This window comes from Oncorhynchus nerka, linkage group LG25, assembly GCF_034236695.1.
Source record: "Oncorhynchus nerka isolate Pitt River linkage group LG25, Oner_Uvic_2.0, whole genome shotgun sequence".
NCBI lineage: Eukaryota > Metazoa > Chordata > Actinopteri > Salmoniformes > Salmonidae > Oncorhynchus > Oncorhynchus nerka.
This window is the reverse complement of record NC_088420.1, coordinates 8,310,308-8,329,867: the sequence shown is the minus strand read 5'-3', so window position 1 is coordinate 8,329,867 and position 19,560 is coordinate 8,310,308. Positions and strand designations below refer to the sequence as shown.

The following is a 19,560-nucleotide window of genomic DNA, read 5'->3' as shown; positions in this document are numbered from 1 at the left end:
ATGTTTCAGTGTTACTTACTTCGAAGCGAGCATAGAAGTTATTTAGCTCATCTGGTAGGCTTATGTCACTGGGCAGCTCTTGGGCTGTGCTTCCATTTGTAGTCTAATAGTTTGCAAGCCCTGCCACATCCGACGAGCATCGGAGCTGGTGAGGTACAATTCGATCTTAGTCCTGTATTGACACTTTGCCTGTTTGATGAATCGTCGGAGGGCACATCGGGATTTCTTATAAGCTTCCGGGATAGAGTCCCACTCCTTGACAGCGGCAGCTCTACCCTTTAGCTCAGTGCGAATGTTGCCTGTAATCCGTGGCTTCTGGTTGGGTTATGTACATACAGTCACTGTGGGGATGACGTCATCAATGCACTTATTGATGAAACCAGTGACTGATGTGGTGTACTCCTCAACGCCATCGGAGGAATCCCAGAACATATTCCAGTCTGTGCTGTGAAAGCAGTCCTGTAGCTTAGCATCTGCTTCATCTGACCACTTTTTTATAGACTGAGTCACTGGTCCTTCCTGCTTTCATTTTTTCTTGTATGCGGGAATCAGGAGGATAGAATTATGGTTAGATTTGCCAAATGGAGGGCGAGGGAGAGCTTTGTGTGGAGTAAAGGTGATCTGGAATTCTTTCCCTCTGGTTGCACATTTAACATGCTGATAGAAATGAGGTAAAACTGATTTAAGTTTCCCTATGGATCGAACACTATTTTTCAGTTTTCACATAAAATGACATGAATGAATCTAACTGCCTGAAGCTGAGGATCTGAAGCAACGATATGCATATTCTTAATACCATTTGAAAGGAAACACTTCAAAAAAAAATGTGAAATGTGAAGTTAATGTTGGAGAATATAACAAATTAGATCTGGTAAAAAATAATACAAAGACAAAACATGTTAGAAAGCTAATTTAGCTAACTAAACCGTGTCTAAATATAAAGTGAAAATAATCCAGGTGAGAGAGGTGTTCAGCAGGATGTACTGTAACCCAGGTGAGAGAGGTGTTCAGCAGGATGTACTGTAACCCAGGTGAGAGAGGTGTTCAGCAGGATGTACTGTAACCCAGGTGAGAGAGGTGTTCAGCAGGATGTACTGTAACCCAGGTGAGAGAGGTGTTCAGCAGGATGTACTGTAACCCAGGTGAGAGAGGTGTTCAGCAGGATGTACTGTAACCCAGGTGAGAGAGGTGTTCAGCAGGATGTACTGTAACCCAGGTGAGAGAGGTGTTCAGCAGGATGTACTGTAACCCAGGTGAGAGAGGTGTTCAGCAGGATGTACTGTAACCCAGGTGAGAGAGGTGTTCAGCAGGATGTACTGTAACCCAGGTGAGAGAGGTGTTCAGCAGGATGTACTGTAGTATGCCACAGACTAGGTCTGATATCAGACTATTTCCCATGGTTTAGGTGTCCCTGCCGGACTGATACATGGGTGTAGGTCCGTCACTCCCTCTCTCCACTCACCACTTCCCCTTTTGGGAAGGTCTCTACAAAAAGCTTTGCGGACACAGGAAGTTGATAAAGGGTGAAGGAGGAAGCTAGGCACCTTGGAAAATACAGGAGTGATCTATAACGTGTCAGTGAGCAGCTCTGTTGATTTAGCAGCATGTGCGTCCACTCCCCCACTCATTCAAAAAACAACAACTGTGAGTCAGGGGCCCTGGGTTCTGACGTCGTTTGTTGATATGGAACCACATCTCAAAATGACAGAGCCCCGTCCGAGAGGAGGAGCTCAGAGTAGCCATGTTAGACAGGTGCATCATGGGAAATAAGGGTTCAGTTAGTATCCCGTTTATGACAATGATTTAAGAGGTTGAGCCCTGATGGACTTTCTGCCCAGGAATGAGCTGTATCCACTAACAATACCCACCACATCATTCATTCAGATGACCGACCGCAGCTTCTCCCCAACCGGGGACAACAGGAAGGTAATGGTTTGGACGCTTGACGAGAGACACGTCCCCAAAACGTAACACTGCTGCTGGAAAGCTAAAAGACAAAGCGACCGGAGAAAAAGGTAATGTGTCTCTGCATGCTTCGAGAGCCGTAATCCACACCAGCGCTCTGTGTCTGCAATCTTCCTGTGTCTGCAATCTTCCTGTGTCTGCAATCTTCCTGTGTCTGCCTACTTCCTGTGTCTGCCTACTTCCTGTGTCTGCACTCTTCCTGTGTCTGCCTACTTCCTGTGTCTGCACTCTTCCTGTGTCTGCTTACTTCCTGTGTCTGCACTCTTCCTGTGTCTGCCTACTTCCTGTGTCTGCCTACTTCCTGTGTCTACCTACTTCCTGTGTCTGCCTACTTCCTGTGTCTGCACTCTTCCTGTGTCTGCCTACTTCCTGTGTCTGCACTCTTCCTGTGTCTGCCTACTTCCTGTGTCTACCTACTTCCTGTGTCTGCCTACTTCCTGTGTCTACCTACTTCCTGTGTCTGCCTACTTCCTGTGTCTGCACTCTTCCTGTGTCTGCCTACTTCCTGTGTCTGCACTCTTCCTGTGTCTGCTTACTTCCTGTGTCTGCCTACTTCCTGTGTCTGCCTACTTCCTGTGTCTACCTACTTCCTGTGTCTGCCTACTTCCTGTGTCTACCTACTTCCTGTGTCTGCCTACTTCCTGTGTCTGCACTATTCCTGTGTCTGCCTACTTCCTGTGTCTGCACTCTTCCTGTGTCTGCCTACTTCCTGTGTCTGCCTACTTCCTGTGTCTGCCTACTTCCTGTGTCTACCTACTTCCTGTGTCTGCCTACTTCCTGTGTCTGCACTCTTCCTGTGTCTGCCTACTTCCTGTGTCTGCCTACTTCCTGTGTCTGCCTACTTCCTGTGTCTACCTACTTCCTGTGTCTGCCTACTTCCTGTGTCTGCACTCTTCCTGTGTCTGCCTACTTCCTGTGTCTGTACTCTTCCTGTGTCTACCTACTTCCTGTGTCTGCCTACTTCCTGTGTCTGCACTCTTCCTGTGTCTGCCTACTTCCTGTGTCTGCCTACTTCCTGTGTCTGCACTCTTCCTTTACTTCAGTCGAGTCACCCTCAGTTTTGCATTTCGTGTGGTCAAGCATGCAGAAAATAAAATGTTGCAAAAATGGAATAACATTTGTAAATTGGGTTTTGTTCCTACGTCTGGGAGTTTCAGCCTTTCAACAGCTGTTCAGTGTTTATTCACAAAGCAGTGTAGAACACATGTTCTTAGCTTGCTTATGGGAAATGAAGAGATTGTCATTTCAAGTGTGAGTTAAACTACGGCAGAAGCCAAGCTCTAAGCTGTACGTCACAACAACAGGTTTTCAAACATGCGTGGACTGTTTCTTGTAAAGACTAATTTATTGAGTTGCTTCAACCATTGAACTGGTTTAATGTCATTACTTTTAAATCCAGATTTGATTTCACTGTGGTCATTATGTAGCTAACATATTTACATTGCAGGACAAAACAGAGACTAGAGTATTACTTAATTGATCCTGACTTGGGAAATTGTTTTATCACAGCGATGCGTCATCAATAAAAACAAGGACGCGTAACGACGACAGACAAATGATAAAAATAACACATATTGAAACATATGAAAACACCTGTACGTTAGTAGCCCTAATAGAATAGAGTCGGATTCAAGTTCTGTTTTCTAGCCTACTCTGGGGGAAGACAAGGAACAACAACATTTACAATATGAAGAAATCTTAAAACAGTTTGTCAATTACACTCGTTAAAAAGCCTCGTGACTGTGGGTAAATATGACCGTGACTAAATGTCTCTGTGGAACATCTGGGTAGGATGAACCTGCTACTGAAGCTGCTCCTGTGGTTCATCGGAGTGCTGTGGAGTAGGTGGATGTCAGAGTGCTGTGGAGTAGGTGGGTGTCAGAGTGCTGTGGAGTAGGTGTGGTTCATTATGGTGTTGTGGAGTAGGTGTGGTTCATTAGAGTGCTGTGGAGTAGGTGTGGTTCATTAGAGTGTTGTGGAGTAGGTGTGGTTCATTAGAGTGCTGTGGAGTAGGTGTGGTTCATTAGAGTGCTGTGGAGTAGGTGTGGTTCATTAGAGTGCTGTGGAGTAGGTGGGTGTCAGAGTGCTGTGGAGTAGGTGTGGTTCATTAGAGTGCTGTGGAGTAGGTGTGGTTCATTAGAGTGCTGTGGAGTAGGTGTGGTTCATTAGAGTGTTGTGGAGTAGGTGGGTGTCAGAGTGCTGTGGAGTAGGTGTGGTTCATTAGAGTGCTGTGGAGTAGGTGTGGTTCATTAGAGTGCTGTGGAGTAGGTGTGGTTCATTAGAGTACTGTGGAGTAGGTGGGTGTCAGAGTGCTGTGGAGTAGGTGTGGTTCATTAGAGTGCTGTGGAGTAGGTGTGGTTCATTAGAGTGCTGTGGAGTAGGTGTGGTTCATTAGAGTGCTGTGGAGTAGGTGTGGTGTCATTGGAGTGCTGTGGAGTAGGTGTGGTTCATTAGAGTGCTGTGGAGTAGGTGTGGTTCATCAGAGTGCTGTGGAGTAGGTGGGTGTCAGAGTGCTGTGGAGTAGGTGTGGTTCATTCGAGTACTGTGGAGTAGGTGTGGTTCATCAGAGTGCTGTGGAGTAGGTGGGTGTCAGAGTGCTGTGGAGTAGGTGTGGTGTCATTAGAGTACTGTGGAGTAGGTGTGTGTCATTGTCCATGATCGTGTGTTCTTGCTAGCCTTTTTATGTCAAATTTTCTTGATGATTTTGTCAAGATTGTTTAAGTCCTCCTTGGCTAAATTCCCTTTCCACAATTATATAGCTCACTACACTCGCAACACAACTCTGCTGTAGAACATGTGAAGCATTTTGTCACAGACATTAAAAGATATGAACACCCTGAAAGAGTAGCGTCTGGATTGGTATTTTTGTAGACACTGAGTTCTCCTTCCAGTTCAGTTTGTTGTCTTCTATTACCCCCAAATTCTTATGAGACAACAGTACCGATTTCTTCACCAGGAATAAAAAATATAATTTAAAATATCTCTCTTTTTCCTAAGATCTACCTCCTTGGCCTTCAGTACATTCAGGTCCAGGTAGAGAAACATGCTAGCTTCCTTGTAACATATTTGATAAGATAACATTGTGATGAGAATTTGCCGCTTTACACTCTCTTCAAGCACCTTTTGTAAATCAAACATTAGGAAAAATATAACAATAATGCTTTACAGCTAGTTGGCCACTGTTCACATTGGTGTAACTGTGACTTAACGGTGACAAATACCAGTTTTCCTTTGAGCTAACAGAGCATAATCCCAGTGTGTGGTAGTCCAGTGTGACAGGGCCCTCAGACAGAGATAAAGAGGGGACATCAGCTGATCCAGAACGCTGTGTGTGACCAGCTATAGACAGGGACTTCTTGGAAGGACTGAACCCTAACATAAAGTGTCCACGCCCACTACATGACCTCATGCACTTGAGGAAAAAAAAGGAAACACATCCCATTCCCCTCAGAAGAAAGACCTCCACCTATAGACAAAACAATAACGGAAATCCCAGCACCAAATGACACATACATAGCCAGGATATCTATTAGATGTGACAGTGGCAATATTATTGTACAAGCAGTCTTCATGCTTTACCAGCAGACCCTCCCTGAAAGTCAACACGATCAAGCAGGAGAAAGGGGGTCATGTGGATTCAATCAGAAACATTGTTACGCAGGGCCCAGTGCTATTTCAAAGCTATCTGACCTCAGATTGTGCAGGTAACCCACAGAAACACAGGATCGGGTTTAAGGCGAGGTTAGAAAAAGGTAATGCCGCAACAGAAAAGTGAAATCTTAAGATCCGTAGCCTATCGTTTTTCCTAGCGAATAGAACAGGATGTGAATGGCAGATATGGCCTATTATCGCTGTAAATCCTCAAAAAAACACGACGTAGGAAATGATTTATGGGTATAATGCTGCGTAGCGGGGAAAAAGTGTGGATGATGTTACTGTTTCTGTGTTTGTGCATCTGGGATGGATGGGTGGCGTGTAACTGATACCTTTGTACACACCGAGGGTTTTTGCATAGATTGGCAGAGACAACTGTCACGTCATCACATAATTCAATCCACACACACACACACACTGATTAGCAAAAGTGCCTGGGTTCCGAGAACATTAAGCATTTGATTTTTCATGCTAGAATTCTTAAGCTACGTTTACACAGGCAGCCCAATTCTGGGCCCCCCTATCCACAAAACATCTCAGAAAAGGTCCTAGAATTTTATAAAACCTATTTTTAAGGCAAAGACAACTCCCAGCTCAGAGTAGGTTTTAGGACGATGTTGAAAAAAAACAACAAAACGTTGCAGCTTTGATGTTAAGAAAATAACAGCCTGATGGTAGCTTCCGTGATGCCATGGCGACGAATCGGGTAAATAGGTACTAAATTGCACAAAGAGTTTTGTCATGTTAAGTTGCTAGTAAATTATGAAAAAAATAAGATCGCCAGCTATCTCAGTGCTCCTCGGCCAATGCAAAAGGAACTGGCCCACTCAGATCTAGAATGGGTGTATGGGGATGGAATAAGATAGCTAGCTAGCTACAACAGAAGCTACAACAAACTCCAACTTCGCCGCATGTTTTGTCGAAACGCTCCTGAGTGGCGCAGTGGTCTACGGCACTGCATCTCAGTGTAAGAGGTGTCACTATAATTACCTGGTTCCATTCCAGGCTGTATCACATCTGGCTGTGATTGGGAGTCCTAGAGGGCAGCGCACAATTGGTCCAGTGCCGTATGGATTTGGCTGGAGTAGGCCGTCATTGTAAATAAGAATTTGTTCTTAATTAACTGACTTGCCTAGTTAAATAAAAAGAACACATTTTTTAATTAATGGTCAAATACCAATCACATTAATGTCATTGTATATTTCAAGGTATGTCTTTATTTTCGCTGAATTGCCTTCAGTCCTGATGAGTAGTCACTCGTGTGTTCTTCTCTTGAAGTCGTTTTCCGAACACTTTTCCGACATGACTTAAATGTCAAATTTGGATAAAATACAAATCTCTCCCAAAATACACACGTCAAGTGATATGTCGTATTGTGACTTTTAGACGGAGGGATGAAACCAATCAGAATGTTTAACAGAAACCTAATTCTGCAATCTTCCATTTAAACACACTGCCCAGACAGACTCTGAGCCAGGAGTAAAATCAACTCGGAAAGTTTCTCAGCTGGCAATCACGACAGTTTGAGGGTACTGTACCGCAAAGGAAAGATAGTGATGACGAACACTCACAATGAGGCATCACCAGGTGTGAACTCTATAGCACGCAATGGTAAAAACGTTTGAAATCATTTTCACCTGACACAAACACTTTGCCTTACTCTTACCCAGTATGTTGGCATGCATAGAGTAATGTTATTTTTTTTATTTCTAATATTTTGAAAAATATGATAGGCATATTGTATTGAATCATATAGTATGATGGTTGTTAAAAGCCACATTCTCCGAATATTACCGTTATATCTACAACTCTAAATCCTTTTTGGAAAAATAGGCTAGGCGTCCGATAAGGTTAATAAAACACCTAGGCTGTAAGGGTTTTCTGGTGAAAGAGAAGTGGACCAAAAAGCAGCATGGTGGTTATTCATGTTCTTTAATTTATAAAGAAACTACACATGTGATAACTAACAAAAACAACAAACGTGAGAAAACCTAAAACAGTCCTATCTGGTGCAAACACAGAGACAGGAACAATCACCCACAAACACACAGTGAAACCCAGGCTACCTAAGTATGATTCTCAATCAGAGACAACTAATGACACCTGCCTCTGATTGAGAACCATACTAGGCCGAAACATAGAAATACCCAAAACCTAGAAAAACAAACATAGACTGCCCACCCAACTCACGCCCTGACCATACTAAATAAATACAAAACAAAGGAAATAAAGGTCAGAACGTGACACTGTAAATAATTGATCCTTTTATCTAAATGTGTCTTTCGACGAATGACATTGGATCTTTTCAAGTCAGATCTTTTGTTGATCTGATTGGTCAAAAGACCAATTAGAGGAAAAACATACCAGAAATGGGCTGCCTGTGTAAACGCAGCCATGTTGGTTCAGATTTTGTAGATCGGAGAAAAAAAAGTGTATACAATTGAGTATAATAAAAACATTTTTGGTCTCTTTTTAGGGTTATACCTGACAGAAATGAGTATGAGTCTTTAGTAGATCTGAGTGGTACACTGGGCTCAGTTTATTATAGGGGGAGATCCAAGGGATACACTGGGCTCAGTTTATTATTGGGGGAGATCCCAGGGATACACTGGGCTCAGTTTATTATAGGGGGAGATCCCAGGGATACACTGGGCTCAGTTTATTATAGGGGGAGATCCCAGGGATACACTGGGCTCAGGTTATTATAGGGGGAGATCCCAGGGATACACTGGGCTCAGTTTATTATAGGGGGAGATCCCAGGGATACACTGGGCTCAGTTTATTATAGGGGGAGATCCCAGCGATACACTGGGCTCAGTTTATTATAGGGGGAGATCCCAGGGATACACTGGGCTCAGTTTATTATAGGGGGAGATCCCAGGGATACACTGGGTTCAGTTTATTATAGGGGAGATCCCAGGGATACACTGGGCTCAGTTTATTATAGGGGAGATCCCAGGGATACACTGGGCTCAGTTTGTTATAGGGGAGATCCCAGGGATACACTGGGCTCAGTTTATTATAGGGGAGATCCCAGGGATACACTGGGCTCAGGTTATTATAGGGGAGATCCCAGGGATACACTGGGCTCAGTTTATTATAGGGGAGATCCCAGGGATACACTGGGCTCAGTTTATTATAGGGGAGATCCCAGGGATACACTGGGCTCAGTTTATTATAGGGGAGATCCCAGGGATACACTGGGCTCAGTTTATTATAGGGGAGATCCCAGGGATACACTGGGCTCAGGTTATTATAGGGGGAGATCCCAGGGATACACTGTGCTCAGTTTATTATAGGGGGAGATCCCAGGGATACACGGGGCTCAGTTTATTATAGGGGGAGATCCCAGGGATACACTGGGCTCAGTTTATTATAGGGGGAGATCCCAGGGATACACTGGGCTCAGTTTATTATAGGGGGAGATCCCAGGGATACACTGGGCTTAGTTTATTATAGGGGGAGATCCCAGGGATACACTGGGCTCAGTTTATTATAGAGGGAGATCCCAGGGATACACTGGGCTCAGTTTATTATAGGGGGAGATCCCAGGGATACACTGGGCTCAGTTTATTATAGGGGGAGATCCCAGGGATACACTGGGCTCAGTTTATTATAGGGGGAGATCCCAGGGATACACTGGGCTCAGTTTATTATAGGGGGAGATCCCAGGGATACACTGGGCTCAGTTTATTATAGGGGGAGATCCCAGGGATACACTGGGCTCAGTTTATTATAGGGGGAGATCCCAGGGATACACTGGGCTCAGTTTATTATAGGGGGAGATCCCAGGGATACACTGTGCTCCGTTTATTATAGGGGGAGATCCCAGGGATACACTGGGCTCAGTTTATTATAGGGGGAGATCCCAGGGATACACTGGGCTCAGTTTATTATAGGGGGAGATCCCAGGGATACACTGGGCTCAGTTTATTATAGGGGGAGATCCCAGGGATACACTGGGCTCAGTTTATTATAGGGGGAGATCCCAGGGATACACTGGGCTCAGGTTATTATAGGGGGAGATCCCAGGGATACACTGGGCTCAGTTTATTATAGGGGAGATCCAAGGGATACACTGGGCTCAGTTTATTATAGGGGGAGATCCCAGGGATACACTGGGCTCAGGTTATTATAGGGGAGATCCCAGGGATACACTGGGCTCAGTTTATTATAGGGGAGATCCAAGGGATACACTGGGCTCAGTTTATTATAGGGGGAGATCCCAGGGATACACTGGGCTCAGTTTATTATAGGGGGAGATCCCAGCGATACACTGGGCTCAGTTTATTATAGGGGGAGATCCCAGGGATACACTGGGCTCAGTTTATTATAGGGGGAGATCCCAGGGATACACTGGGCTCAGTTTATTATAGGGGGAGATCCCAGGGATACACTGGGCTCAGTTTATTATAGGGGGAGATCCCAGGGATACACTGGGCTCAGGTTATTATAGGGGGAGATCCCAGGGATACACTGTGCTCAGTTTATTATAGGTGGAGATCCCAGGGATACACTGGGCTCAGTTTATTATAGGGGGAGATCCCAGGGATACACTGGGCTCAGTTTATTATAGGGGGAGATCCCAGGGATACACTGGGCTCAGTTTATTATAGGGGGAGATCCCAGGGATACACTGGGCTCAGTTTATTATAGGGGGAGATCCCAGGGATACACTGGGCTCAGTTTATTATAGGGGAGATCCCAGGGATACACTGGGCTCAGTTTATTATAGGGGAGATCCCAGGGATACACTGGGCTCAGTTTATTATAGGGGGAGATCCCAGGGATACACTGTGCTCCGTTTATTATAGGGGGAGATCCCAGGGATACACTGGGCTCAGTTTATTATAGGGGAGATCCCAGGGATACACTGGGCTCAGTTTATTATAGGGGAGATCCCAGGGATACACTGGGCTCAGGTTATTATAGGGGGAGATCCCAGGGATACACTGGGCTCAGTTTATTATAGGGGGAGATCCCAGGGATACACTGGGCTCAGTTTATTATAGGGGGAGATCCCAGGGATACACTGGGCTCAGTTTATTATAGGGGGAGATCCCAGGGATACACTGGGCTCAGTTTATTATAGGGGGAGAACCAAGGGATACACTGGGCTCAGTTTATTATAGGGGGAGATCCCAGGGATACACTGGGCTCAGTTTATTATAGGGGGAGATCCCAGGGATACACTGGGCTCAGTTTATTATAGGGGGAGATCCCAGGGATACACTGGGCTCAGTTTATTATAGGGGGAGATCCCAGGGATACACTGGGCTCAGTTTATTATAGAGGGAGATCCCAGGTATACACTGGGCTCAGGTTATTATAGAGGGAGATCCCACGTATCTGGAAGGTTTAGTGGACATACTCTAAGAAAAAAGGTGTCCAAATGAGTTCTTCAGCTGTTCCAAGAATAGAACCCTTTTTGCTTCCAGGTAAAAACCTGTTTTGGTTCCAGGTAGAACCCTTTTGGGTTCCATGTAGAACCCTCTGTGGAAAGGGTTTTACGTGGAAAGGGTTTTACATGGAACCCAAAATGTCTCTACTTGGAACCAGAAAGGGTTCTTCAAAGGGTTATCCTATGGGGACAGACGAGAACCCTTTAAGGTTCTAGATAGTACCTTTTTTTCTAAGAGTGCAGCATGAGGCTCAGCTGAGGAATTCACACTGAAGTAGAGAGCTTAGAGCAGAAAAGGTTAGAGAGGCCTAAGGAACAGCCAAAATGTGGGATAGATTTTCACAAGAACCTAGGCCACCTACAGGGCAAGGGAAGGCCAGGCATTGTTCCATCCGCAGGCCAGGGATTTGACGATAAAGCGTCAAGGCCAGAGATCAGGGTCTTGTTCAGTAGGCACAAATGGGAAAAAGTTCAGAAACAGAATGAAACTGGGAGATACTATGTGAATTTGACCAATAGGAAACCATTTTTTTCTATTGCAAAACATTTTTGTGAACTTGACCCAGATCACATAAACCAGCTTTGACATGCATATCTAACCCATGTGACATTTGGGTGAAGCATTGCTAATTTGTTTTTATTAGAGGGGATGCATTTGCATATAAATAAATATAATTAAATCAAAACAATCATCATACAAGCGGTTGGTTTGGCAATAATAGTCACTATACACAATAATGATCTGATTAAAGTTGTGCTCTATCATTGAAAAAGTACAGCTGATTATCGAAACCAACCAATTATTGCCATAGCCTGCAGAAGTCTCCAAGTCGTACCAACCTGAAGTTGGCACATGATGTAACAAACATCATTTGAATGAATCATAAAAAAAAGATTACAGGAAAAAGCTAATAAAGACCGTTCAACTTGTTCTCTACATGTTCATTTCCTTTGAATGACTAATACGATAAAAACAAAGAGACAAAGTGATTCATCGAAGACAAATTAACTATTGAAATGTTTGAAGACTTTATTACAAGTCTAATCCATAAAGGTATATTGCAATTGCAACACAATATTACCATTTTGACGTTGTCAACACAATTGTCCCAACTGCCACGATTTGAGAACCCGGGCCTGGTGTCAACCTCATGAACCTCTGCCCATTCACTATTATGTGCCAGAAGCACAAACAAAGATTGCTAATAACACAGGGATATGCAATACGAACCTATAGAATGTGCTGCTCACCTCAGGAGCACCATGTGACTCGATTTGATTGCCAGCGTTTGAGGCTAGATAAAACAGTCAGAAACTTCTGCCGAAAGTTACAATTAAATGCGACAATTGACATCATCTATTTTTATCTTCGAAGCCAAAAGTGCATATGAAACAAAGTCCCAGTGCCAGCATCGCCATAACATATCCTTTACGCTTTCCGCAGCGTTACGCTTTGAAAGTGAAGGAAGGGGAATTTGTTTTGAAGGGTTTTGTCTAGGAAACACCACTTACAGTGCCCCTGTCCACTATGGACCTTTCCCCACCATATTAGTGATGGGAAATCTAAATGGATCTCCCCTTTCACAGCCCTTGTTTGTAATGTCCTTCTTCATCAGCTACTTGCATTGAAGTTCTTGCCCGTTGTTACCTGACACTGACATAAGCTAGGCATCCATAATTTCATGGATTGTTGCTTCTCTCCACTATTTCCTTGAAACTTGAAACTAGTGCTCTGTTTTTGTACGACATCAGAGTCACTCCAGAGTCACTCCTAGCTAGCTATCTGATTTGGCACCAGAGGCTAGGTGGAGAGGAAAGTGATCCTCACCTTGTTCCCCCCTTTCACTCCTTCTGTGATGGCCTGTCAGAATGAAAGGTGACGCATGGGCCACCTAGGGCTGGCTTGCCTGGGCCACAGTGCTCAGAATGGTGCCCCTCCCTCCATCCCGCCCTCCCTCCCGCCCGCCCTCCCTTCCGCCCGCCCTCCCGCCCCCACTCCCTCCCCTCACTCCCTCCCTCCCTCCCTCCCTGCCTGCCTCCCTATCTGTCAGATTGAGTGGTGAATAGAGAGTAGTGTGACCATCTGAAGTTGTTGACTTCGACTGTTGCCTGGAAAGTGGTGTGACCATCTGAAGTTGTTGACTTCGACTGTTGACTGGAAAGTGGTGTGAACATTACATTACATTTAAGTCATTTAGCAGACGCTCTTATCCAGAGCGACTTACAAATTGGTGCATTCACCTTATGACATCCAGTGGAACAGCCACTTTACAATAGTGCATCTAAATCTTTTAAGGGGGGTGAGAAGGATTACTTTATCCTATCCTAGGTATTCCTTAAAGAGGTGGGGTTTCAGGTGTCTCCGGAAGGTGGTGATTGACTCCGCTGTCCTGGCGTCGTGAGGGAGTTTGTTCCACCATTGGGGGGCCAGAGCAGCGAACAGTTTTGACTGGGCTGAGCGGGAACTGTACTTCCTCAGTGGTAGGGAGGCGAGCAGGCCAGAGATGGATGAACGCAGTGCCCTTGTTTGGGTGTAGGGCCTGATCAGAGCCTGGAGGTACTGAGGTGCCGTTCCCCTCACAGCTCCGTAGGCAAGCACCATGGTCTTGTAGCGGATGCGAGCTTCAACTGGAAGCCAGTGGAGAGAGCGGAGGAGCGGGGTGACGTGAGAGAACTTGGGAAGGTTGAACACCAGACGGGCTGCGGCATTCTGGATGAGTTGTAGGGGTTTAATGGCACAGGCAGGGAGCCCAGCCAACAGCGAGTTGCAGTAATCCAGACGGGAGATGACAAGTGCCTGGATTAGGACCTGCGCCGCTTCCTGTGTGAGGCAGGGTCGTACTCTGCGGATGTTGTAGAGCATGAACCTACAGGAACGGGCCACCGCCTTGATGTTAGTTGAGAACGACAGGGTGTTGTCCAGGATCACGCCAAGGTTCTTAGCGCTCTGGGAGGAGGACACAATGGAGTTGTCAACCGTGATGGCGAGATCATGGAACGGGCAGTCCTTCCCCGGGAGGAAGAGCGTCTGCTAAATGACTTAAATGTAAATGTAAGAGCAGCTCCGTCTTGCCGAGGTTCAGCTTGAGGTGGTGATCCGTCATCCACACTGATATGTCTGCCAGACATGCAGAGATGCGATTCGCCACCTGGTCATCAGAAGGGGGAAAGGAGAAGATTAATTGTGTGTCGTCTGCATAGCAATGATAGGAGAGACCATGTGAGGTTATGACAGAGCCAAGTGACTTGGTGTATAGCGAGAATAGGAGAGGGCCTAGAACAGAGCCCTGGGGGACACCAGTGGTGAGAGCACGTGGTGAGGAGACAGATTCTCGCCACGCCACCTGGTAGGAGCGACCTGTCAGGTAGGACGCAATCCAAGCGTGGGCCGCGCCGGAGATGCCCAACTCGGAGAGGGTGGAGAGGAGGATCTGATGGTTCACAGTATCGAAGGCAGCCGATAGGTCTAGAAGGATGAGAGCAGAGGAGAGAGAGTTAGCTTTAGCAGTGCGGAGCGCCTCCGTGATACAGAGAAGAGCAGTCTCAGTTGAATGACTAGTCTTGAAACCTGACTGATTTGGATCAAGAAGGTCATTCTGAGAGAGATAGCGGGAGAGCTGGCCAAGGACGGCACGTTCAAGAGTTTCGGAGAGAAAAGAAAGAAGGGATACTGGTCTGTAGTTGTTGACATCGGAGGGATCGAGTGTAGGTTTTTTCAGAAGGGGTGCAACTCTCGCTCTCTTGAAGACAGAAGGGACGTAGCCAGCGGTCAGGGATGAGTTGCTGAGCGAGGTGAGGTAAGGGAGAAGGTCTCCGGAAATGGTCTGATGAAGAGAGGAGGGGATGGGGTCAAGCGGGCAGGTTGTTGGGCGGCCGGCCGTCACAAGACGCAAGATTTCATCTGGAGAGAGAGGGGAGAAAGAGGTCAGAGCACAGGGTAGGGCAGTGTGAGCAGAACCAGCGGTGTCGTTTGACTTAGCAAACGAGGATCGGATGTCGTCGACCTTCTTTTCAAAATGGTTGACGAAGTCATCTGCAGAGAGGGAGGAGGGGGGGGGAGGAGGATTCAGGAGGGAGGAGAAGGTGGCAAAGAGCTTCCTAGGGTTAGAGGCAGATGCTTGGAATTTAGAGTGGTAGAAAGTGGCTTTAGCAGCAGAGACAGAAGATGAAAATGTAGAGAGGAGGGAGTGAAAGGATGCCAGGTCCGCAGGGGAGGCGAGTTTTCCTCCATTTCCGCTCGGCTGCCCGGAGCCCTGTTCTGTGAGCTCGCAATGAGTCGTCGAGCCACGGAGTGGGAGGGGAGGACCGAGCCGGCCTGGAGGATAGGGGACATAGAGAGTCAAAGGATGCAGAAAGGGAGGAGAGGAGGGTTGAGGAGGCAGAATCAGGAGGTAGGTTGGAGAAGGTTTGAGCAGAGGGAAGAGATGATAGGATGGAAGAGGAGAGAGTAGCGGGGGAGAGAGAGCGAAGGTTGGGACGGCGCGATACCATCCGAGTAGGGGCAGTGTGGGAAGTGTTGGATGAGAGCGAGAGGGAAAAGGATACAAGGTAGTGGTCGGAGACTTGGAGGGGAGTTGCAATGAGGTTAGTGGAAGAACAGCATCTAGTAAAGATGAGGTCGAGCGTATTGCCTGCCTTGTGAGTAGGGGGAAGGTGAGAGGGTGAGGTCAAAAGAGGAGAGGAGTGGAAAGAAGGAGGCAGAGAGGAATGAGTCAAAGGTAGACGTGGGGAGGTTAAAGTCGCCCAGAACTGTGAGAGGTGAGCCGTCCTCAGGAAAGGAGCTTATCAAGGCATCAAGCTCATTGATGAACTCTCCGAGGGAACCTGGAGGGCGATAAATGATAAGGATGTTAATCTTGAAAGGGCTGGTAACTGTGACAGCATGGAATTCAAAGGAGGCGATAGACAGATGGGTAAGGGGAGAAAGAGAGAATGACCACTTGGGAGAGATGAGGATCCCGGTGCCACCACCCCGCTGACCAGAAGCTCTCGGGGTGTGCGAGAACACGTGGGCGGACGAAGAGAGAGCGGACGACGAAATACGATAATTACGCAATTATCTTTGATACAAAGACGGCTATGTAGCTAGCTAAGAAGAAATTGCTAAGATTAGACAAATCAAACCGTTGTACTATAATGAAATGTAATGAAATGTAATGAAAAGTTATACTACCTGCGGACCGAAGTGCGGATGCGACCGCTCGCTCCAACCCGGAAGTATTATTCCAACCTCTGAAGTTGTTGACTTAGACTGTTGCCTGGAAAGTGGTGTGACCGTCTGAAGTTGTTGACTTCAACCGTTGACTGGAAAGTGGGGTGAACCTCTGAAGTTGTTGACTTCAACTGTTGACTGGAAAATGGTGTGAACCTCTGAAGTTGTTGGCTTAGACTGTTGACTGGAAAGTGGGGTGACCGTCTGAAGTTGTTGGCTTAGACTGTTGCCTGGAAAGTGGTGTGACCGTCTGAAGTTGTTGACTTCAACCGTTGACTGGAAAGTGGGGTGACCGTCTGAAGTTGTTGGCTTAGACTGTTGCCTGGAGTGGTGTGAACCTCTGAAGTTGTTGACTTCGACTGTTGACTGGAAAGTGGTGTGACCGTCTGAAGTTGTTGACTTCAACCGTTGACTGGAAAGTGGGGTGACCGTCTGAAGTTGTTGGCTTAGACTGTTGCCTGGAAAGTGGTGTGAACCTCTGAAGTTGTTGGCTTAGACTGTTGCCTGGAAAGTGATGTGAACCTCTGAAGTTGTTGACTTCGACTGTTGCCTGGAAAGTGGTGTGAACCTCTGAAGTTGTTGACTTAGACTGTTGACTGGAAAGTGGTGTGACCATCTGAAGTTGTTGGCTTCAACCGTTGACTTTGATCCGGTCATTTTGCAGAGACCTGTCTGAAGAAGGTTGAAAGTTGGTGGTGGTTGAGTGACACATACGAGGGAAAGTGACACATAACGGATAATCAACTAGAGGGGCTGTGTTTTCTGTGGAAAATAATGCACGACGTGGAAGCTGTGTTCTAACCTTCAACAGCAGAGGGGCATTAACCTTCAACAGCAGAGTTGCATTGACTTTCAACAGCAGAGTGGCATTAACCTTCAACAGCAGAGTGGCATTAACCTTCAACAGCAGAGTGGCATTAACCTTCAACAGCAGAGTGGCATTAACCTTCAACAGCAGAGTGGCATTGACCTTCAACAGCAGAGTGGCATTAAACTTTAACAGCAGATTAAACTTTAACAGCAGAGTGGCATTGACCTTCAACAGCAGAGGGGCATTGACCTTCAACAGCAGAGTGACATTGACCTTCAACAGCAGAGTGGCATTAACCTTCAACAGCAGAGTGGCATTGACCTTCAACAGCAGAGTGGCATTGACCTTCAACAGCAGAGGGGCATTGACCTTCAACAGCAGAGTGGCATTGACCTTCAACAGCAGAGGGGCATTGACCTTCAACAGCAGAGTGACATTGACCTTCAACAGCAGAGTGGCATTAACCTTCAACAGCAAAGGGGCATTGACCTTCAACAGCAGAGTGGCATTGACCTTCAACAGCAGAGGGGCATTGACCTTCAACAGCAGAGTGGCATTGACCTTCAACAGCAGAGTGGCATTGACCTTCAACAGCAGAGGGGCATTGACCTTCAACAGCATAGGGGCATTGACCTTCAACAGCAGAGTGGCATTGACCTTCAACAGCAGAGTGGCATTGACCTTCAACAGCAGAGTGGCATTGATCTTCAACAGCAGAGTGCCATTAACCTTCAACAGCAGAGTGGCATTGACCTTCAACAGCAGAGTGGCATTAACCTTCAACAGCAGAGTGGCATTGACCTTCAGCAGCAGAGTGGCATTGACCTTCAACAGCAGAGGGGCATTGACCTTCAACAGCAGAGGGGCATTGACCTTCAACAGCAGAGTGGCATTGACCTTCAACCGCAGAGTGGCATTAACCTTCAATAGAGTTGCATTCTCTTCCAGAGAAGAACATAGAACTCTGAGTTGATTGTCACTATTATACCCCGCTATAATGTAACCCATTTTGCTGCTAGAAATGTATTCGTTTTGGCGGTATAAATGTGACAACAATTGAATTGCCTTACAAACCAAACGAATAGACTAACTAGTTTAGCTAACCAAACCATTCCTTCTAGCTTGCTATTATGAAAATGTAATTCAACAATACCAATAATGTTTTCAATTCGAGTTTTGCTTTCAAAAGAAGCTCAAACATAGAACTTGCAATAATAATGAACTTCATAATGTAGCCATTGGTAGAACACCCTTCTAGAATGCCCTTCTAGAATTCCCTTCAAGCCAATGAGAAATGAGTATTCAACAATGCCGTAGTATACATGGGCATAACACATGGTGTAAGGACTCCTACTGATTGGTTGAGCTTTGCGTTCTCGCTCTATTTAATGGTTCTCCAGATGATGGAGGTACGAGGCTGTGGGGATGGTGGGGAGGTTCAAAACTAACAGTGACCAACAGTGGCTGAAGAGCATTATCAAATATGATGTTGTGACAAACAAGGTTCTCACCGCGGACCACAAGATTGTAACCTAGTCCAGCCACCTGAGCTAAAGCCTAGGCATTAGCTTGGGAAGCTAACACAAGTCACACAGGTCTCAACATTTGACACATTACATCTTTTGCATCTGTATTAAAAGTTCTGAAAAAACTGAGGTTACAGATAACAGAATTAAGAGGGATAAAATCCTTTGTCAAAATGTTTAAATTACATCACACTTATTATGTTAAAAATGTCACGATCGCACCAATACCTCTTGATACCTCTTGATACCTCTCACTCAATCAATGGTGTGAACCAAACTGTATGAAAGGAGTGAAGGATTGTTATATGGGGGGGCAGGGTAGTAACCGAAAGGTTGCAAGTTCAATCCCCCGAGCTGACAAGGTACAAAATCTGTCGTTCTGCCCCTGAACAGGCAGTTAACCCACTGTTCCTAGGCCGTCATTGAAAATAAGAATTTGTTCTTAACTGACTTGCCTGGTTAAATAAAGGTAAAATAAAATAAAATAGTCATATAGTTCCACACTGAGTGGACAAAACATTAGGAACACTTGCTCTTTCCATGAAATAGACTGACCAGGTGAATCCAAGTTAAATAAAATAAAATAAAATATGACAATCTTTTGAACAATCGGGAAACGTCTACGGTGTGATTCTTCCCTCTGGTTGGCCTCTTCTACTGCGTGACACAATGATTCATCTTGGGTTAATGGCTGCATTTTGGTGATGAGTGGAGCAACCAGAGGCCATTTCTCATCCTACCATGGAGACGTAAAAGCCTCTCTGCATGTCCTTGCATCTCTGACACCATCCGTCCCCTTTTTGTTTTACCTGTCCTCCAATTTCCTCCCCTCTCAGAACCTCCTGCCTCGGTGTCCTCCAGTCGAGCTGAGTGTTTATAGGTCACTTGGTGGAAGACAATGGAGGACAATAGGAAGGGTTGAAAGGTTTAATGACTTGGTCTTTACATCCCCCAGGAGTAGCTACACTGCCCTCAGAAAGTATTCACACCC

General features: G+C 46.0%; 1 protein-coding gene across 1 annotated transcript; it reads left to right on the top strand.

The window, feature by feature from the left end:
* The first annotated feature begins 1,884 nt into the window (after positions 1-1,884).
* LOC135564618 (keratin-associated protein 10-5-like) lies at positions 1,885-3,862 on the top strand. The gene is made up of 3 exons (XM_065009984.1): positions 1,885-1,926; positions 2,059-2,882; positions 3,757-3,862. Exons 1-3 carry the CDS (start codon positions 1,885-1,887, stop codon positions 3,860-3,862), a joined length of 972 nt encoding a protein of 323 aa, XP_064866056.1.
* The last annotated feature ends 15,698 nt before the right edge of the window (positions 3,863-19,560 follow it).